Below are 6,000 nucleotides of genomic sequence, written 5' to 3'. Positions count from 1 at the left end.
CGAAATTCTCTCCTTTTCTTATCTCTCTCTATCTCCTCTTCTATCTCTCTCTCCTCTTTACTCTATCTATCTTTTCTCACTATCTCCTCTCTCTCTCTCTCTCTTCTCTCTTGCTCGAGTGCGTCTTTCTCTGCTCCTGCTCATGTGCCGCTCGCGTCGGCTTTTCCTCTCTCTGCTTCTCTCTCTCTCTCTCTTCCCTTTCTCTCCCTTCGCTCCTCCCATCTCTCCACTCCCTCCCTCTCTCCATCAACATCCCCCCTTTCTCTCTCCCACCCTTCTTCCTCCCTCTGTCTCAACCCCTCTCCTCGCTCTCTCGCTCTCTTCTCTCTTCGTCTTCCCTCGGCTCTGCTCGTCCCTCCCTCCCTCCCTCTCTCTCGTCTCTCTCCCTCCCTCCCTCCCTCCCAGGCGGCGTTGGCTGAGACCTCCCTGCCTCTGCTGGGGAACCCTGGTCTGATGAACAGCAGTTCGTCTGGTTTGATGGGAGGCAGTCCTCCTGGTTTTATGGGCGGGAGCCCCCATGGGTTGATGGGTGGTAGCCCACATGGATTCATGGGCGGGAGCCCCCATGGGTTGATGGGTGGCAGCCCCCCAGGAATGATGGGCTGCAGCCCCCACAGCCTGCTCCAGTCCAGTCACGACGACTTGAACGGATCGCTGGATCACCTGGACACCAACGGCCACAGCAGCCCTGGAGGGTACTCCCCACAGGCACACATGTAAGTAGCACTCAGTGGCTTCTCGTTGGTGGTGATGCACGCACACACGTGAACGCACGCACACACACACCTACCTCAGTGTGTTCACTGTAACACAGAGAGTCGGTGACAGACCTCCCCCTCTGTTCCATGTATCAGATGATACAGTAGCAACAGTGGATCCCCACTCTCCCCATAGCTGTCTTTTGTTAGCATCGTAGCTTGTTAAAAGTCTTTACTAGATTATAACATAGTGGGAGGTTTTTGGGGGCTAATTTGATTTTAGTACTAAATCACCAGAATATTTGGGCGGTTCAAAGACATCTTCATTTCAACGAGACGTTATACCACACCTGAGGTGTGCTTTACATACATGACTTTCAGTTATAACCTATAAAAAGAAGATAATTACACATTTGGTTTGAATTACTCCAATGTCTGYATTGTAGGGGTTTAGATGTCATATTTTATTCAAGACCGTCCATATTAATATTTAGCAGCTAACTGTATCATTAATTACTTTAAAATCGTTGCCTTCTCTATCTTTTTTCATGGAGCCGAGAGAGAGAGAAAGACGAGGGCCATTAAAAATGGATGTCATGTGGATTTCAGGAATGTGTACGTTACAAATGTGCTCTCCCTCTAACCAGCGTTGTCACACGTGTCACTGTAGTCCATGTTTACCTAGCCAAAGATAGGAAATGGAGCAACGAGGGCGCTGTATGTGAAGCTACTACTTCCTCCATCCCCCACACACTTCCTCACCCCGCCCCCTATTTGAAATCAACGATGCAAGCCCAGCCAGAGTAGCTAACTTGCTAGCCATCTCTGGAGTAGCACCGGGAATTAGGCCAGTTCCGTATCGAAGAAGGGGACTGACTGTTCTGAGAGGAGCTGGCCCAACCCATACATTCATTTGTTTGGATGTGTCTATTCCTTTCGGAAATGGGCCAGAGTGGGGGGGGGGGTTAAGTGGGGCATATCTGCAGTGCCAGACAGAATCCCTGTGTATCCACTCCCCCAGGCTGTTTAACTTTTAATAACGGACAGAACAGGAGACTCTCTCTCTCAGACGGCCTCGCCTCAGTGTGAGGGGTTGCTGTGGAGGCTGCCGCCACGACCGCTCTCCGCCTTTACACGGCCACAACATCCTCAAAATGGAAGAAATGTGTTTTCATGAGTGGGCTCTCTGGCCTGCACTTAATAATGAAGGGAGAGTAACGCTAACTAAAGAGTACACGGGGTACCAGCCGGTCCTCAGGAGAGAGCGGGGAAACTTCAGAAACCATGTGAATCGAACAATTAGACAAACCTTTTCCCCCCCCACTTCTGGAGGTTAATGCTATCAGCCAAACAGCGACTCAGATAGCTCCAGGCATGTTACCATTTACGTGTGTGTGTGCCCTCAAGGGTATGCTTTAGAGGAAAAGACAAAAGAAGGCAGGAACTAGATGTGCTAGCTAGAATCACAGTACAGTAGGATGCTGCTAAAGTAAAAGCAGTTTCACTTTGAATAAAAGAGATTTAGACATATTGACCACAGTATCACATTGTAAAATATGTGTAAAAATTGACCCAAAATCCTTTGTTTTTTATGCTGCATTGTTATGTAAGGCCATTAAGTTGTTGTATGTACTTTATATCACTCCACACTCCTTGATAACCATAAATGATCCATGTTCAGATGCTATCATGTGTGTCACTCTGCCCTCTGATCGTGCCCCGCCCCTCGTTAACTTACGACACATAGCTAATGATGTTATTTGCATCCCTGCTATGCCTCATACAGAGCGCGATTACCAGCGATCATAATCTRCCAGTGATGGTGATGCGTCTCTGTCCAAGATGCACTTATGAACCACAAACACACACAACACACACACATAAACGTCACGCGCACACACATAGCTGGTATTTATCAGACACAGAGCCTAGGCATTTAGTCCAGACTTCATAAAGCCAGCTAGCCATTAACGACTAAATGACTCATCCAATGGTTCTCTAATACAGTGTAAAGCCACAATGAGGACTAATCATTTTTCTCCTTTCTTTTATTCATTCTCCAACCACACAAGCATGTTAGTGGTGTATAATGGATGCAAATGAAAGCTGTGAGCTATGCCTGTGATGAGGAGAAAGGGTTGTGCTGTGGGTGTCTAATGGCTGTGCTACTGACCACCGTCTGGTCCTGCCTCGTGTGTCTCCAATTAGGATTAATATCGTCAATGTAGCATGTTTGTTGTAACATGTTAAATACAAATGATTTATTACAACGCTTTAGGGAGATCACCAAGGATTTGAATATACTTCAGAAAGTATTCACACCCCCTGACTTTTTCCACATTTTGTTGTGTTACCAGGTGCGATTAAAATTAATTTCACTGTCAGTKTTTTGTCAACGATCGACACAAAATACTCTGTAATGTCAAAGTGGAAGAACATTTTCCCTGTGCTTAGCTCTATTTCGTTTCTTTTTATCCTAAAAAACTACCTAGTTCTTTCCGATGACAAGCATATCCATAACATGATGCAGCCACGACCATGCTTGTATGTGAAGAGTGGTTCTCAGTGATGTGTTGTGYTGGATTTTCCTCAAACAGAATTCTTTGTATTCAGGACATAAAGTCAATTTCTTTGCCACATTTTTGTCAGTTTTACTTTAGTGCCTTATTGCAAACAGGATGCATGTTTTGGAATATTGTTATTCTGTACAGGCTTCCTTCTTTTCACTCTGTCATTTAGGTTAGTATTGTGGAGTAAMYACAATGTTGTTGATCCATCCTCAGTTTTGTCATGTCACGGGCATTAAACTATGTAACTGTTTTACGGTCACCATTGGCCTCATGGTGAAATCCCTGAGCGGTTTCTTTCCTCCGGCAACTAAGTTAGGAAGGATGCCTGTATCTTTGTAGTGACTGGGTGTATTGATACACCATCCAACGTGTAATTAATAACTTCACCATGCTCAAAGGGATATTCAATGTCTGCTCTTTTTTTTTACCCATCTACCAATAGGTGTCCTTCTTTGTGAGGCATTGGAAAACCTCCCTGGTCTTTGTGGTTGAATCTGTGTTTGAAATTCACTGCTCGACTGAGGGACCTTACAGATAATTGTATGTGTGGGGTACAAAGATGAACTAGTCATTCAAAAATTATGTTAAACTCTATTATTGCACACAGTGTTAGTCCATGCAACTTATTGTGTGACTTGTTAAACACATTTTTACTCCTGAACTTATTTAGGCTTGACATAACAAAGGGGTTGAATACTTATTGATTCAAGACATTTCAGCTTTTCATGTTGAATTAATTTGTAAAAATGTCTATAAACATTATTCCACTTTGAAATGATGGTGTGTTGTGTGTAGGCCAGTGACATAGCATCTCAATGTAATACTTTTTAAATTCAGGCTGTAACACAAGAAAATGTGGAAAAAGTCAAGGGGTGTGAATACATTCTGATGGCACTGTATATGTTTTTTGTAAAAACGTGAATTGGGAGAGATATCAAATACTTAATATCAAAATATCAAAACATATGTCTGTTGATTAGAATGGTAGCTCTGAATATGAATATGGTGCATTGTTTTTTATTCACGACAACTAATTAAATTCAATAAATGGGTTACCAGATAATGTATATAAATGAATCCCAGATAATCGTTTCATCCTCCTCTTCTGGAGGGGAGAGTTCTGTTTATTCTGGTTTCTCCTCTTGAGTGTGTGGGTTGAGAAGGAAACAGAAATATTCATCACGCCGCCTAGCATCCTAAAAAGGCAAAGCTTCTCCTTCTAGCTACCACATCTGAATATTAATTTATTTTGCTATAAATATTAAAGTAATCTGTACCTTTTAAAATTATTTTCAAATTCAAAGTTCCTCCTGCCATTGATGAAGGCAACCCAGGAGATGGCTGCCAGACACATTCTAATACAGAGAGTACTTGATAAGGATTTTTCTTGCTCTCTCTCTCTCTCTCTCTCTCTCTCTCTCCCCCCCCTCTTAGTCCACAGGGATTCCCTGGTGCATCCGACGTGTCAAAAATAATTAGGTTTTGTCAGATTTATCATCGCACCACAAACCCTTTCCCTGAGTAGGGCCCCGGATCATGTTAAGCCTTGTTTGTGTGTGACAGCATTATTATTCTTGTTAGTAGCCAACCACACTTCCTCCCATCCTCTCTCTGTTGTTCTGGAGGGGAAACGTCCCCACTTCCTCACTCAGTCCGGTGTTTCAGTGTTTTCACACTGCATTTATTGACAGCGGCTAAAGATATTCATTCRTTTAGAGTTAAAAACATGTATCATGTATGTCCGACTGAACTGCCGGGCTGAAGCTGATTAATGGCGGAGACTAGCTGCAGGTTTTTCCTCTGGACGAGCGACAAACACGCCCCCCCCTGCATATTAACGACGCATTGCGCTTTCTATTAACAAGTTAAAGAAAACTTGACTCCCCTTGCTCCGGGGGACTAGAGGGGATGAGAAATTCTCCATTATTTAGTATGCAGTGTGTTTTTTTAGATATATTTTAAGTCAACCAGGTGTCAGCAGTAAACTCTTGATGGGCCAACCATGTCTGAGTATACGCCGTTTTCACATTTTTGGTGATAAAAATGTTGATGCAATTGCTTAAGACTAGAAGTGATGTTCCATGTTGAACTATCATTTCGCAAATGCTACGGTTGTTGTTACATGCTGTTTAGCAACGTAATTCAGGCTGATGTCAATTATTGTCGTCAAAATGTTTTATGTTTTCTCTGAAAAAGATGAATATACTTTATGTTTATTATATGGAATGTCTAGTATACATTCTGTAGRAGAGGGAGGCTATTTGAGTGATTTCTTAGATGTTTTTTTTATCTGGTTCACCCCCTGTTAATTGTGCTGAGGGGCTTCTCCCTCACAATCTTTCTAATTACCTTTAACAAATAGCAGCGTGATAAAATATGTGACCCACGGTGAAGAGTTGATTCCCTAGAGCCTTATACGCGAACAACTCAGATATTCATAAGAGGATCTCTCTGACTTCACCACCGCTGTAGACCCCCGTCTGCACCTCACTGACCAACCAGCAGACAGACAGAGAAACAGGTTTAGTTCAAAGCTGTGTGCTCCAACACCTTGGTAGTGCATGGGTGAAATCAGGGTTTGTGGCACTCATTTGAATTTTAACCAACTTCTCACTTCAATCATAGTTTTTGTGTTTAATTGTATGGGAGTTCACACATTCACCACTGTATGACAGTAGCTTSTACCTGGGTGGACTATCGGACTAAGGCACACTGGTGGAACAGTATCAATT

The 6,000-nt window shown here is 43.2% G+C and overlaps 1 protein-coding gene across 8 annotated transcripts in view; it reads left to right on the top strand.

The window, feature by feature from the left end:
• foxp2 (forkhead box P2) overlaps positions 1 to 6,000 on the top strand; it is a 121,719-nt gene that overhangs the window by 111,954 nt on the left and 3,765 nt on the right. For all 8 annotated transcript variants that reach the window (XM_024136205.2, XM_024136203.2, XM_070438351.1 and 5 more), the window contains one exon: positions 406 to 716. In XM_024136205.2, coding sequence (XP_023991973.1) covers positions 406 to 716 — 311 coding nt within the window. The remainder of the gene's footprint in view (positions 1 to 405; positions 717 to 6,000) is intronic.

Source organism: Salvelinus sp. IW2-2015, unplaced genomic scaffold (assembly GCF_002910315.2).
Source record: "Salvelinus sp. IW2-2015 unplaced genomic scaffold, ASM291031v2 Un_scaffold803, whole genome shotgun sequence".
Lineage (NCBI taxonomy): Eukaryota > Metazoa > Chordata > Actinopteri > Salmoniformes > Salmonidae > Salvelinus > Salvelinus sp. IW2-2015.
Note: the sequence above shows the minus strand (reverse complement) of the source record. Positions and strands in the feature narration are given on the sequence as shown.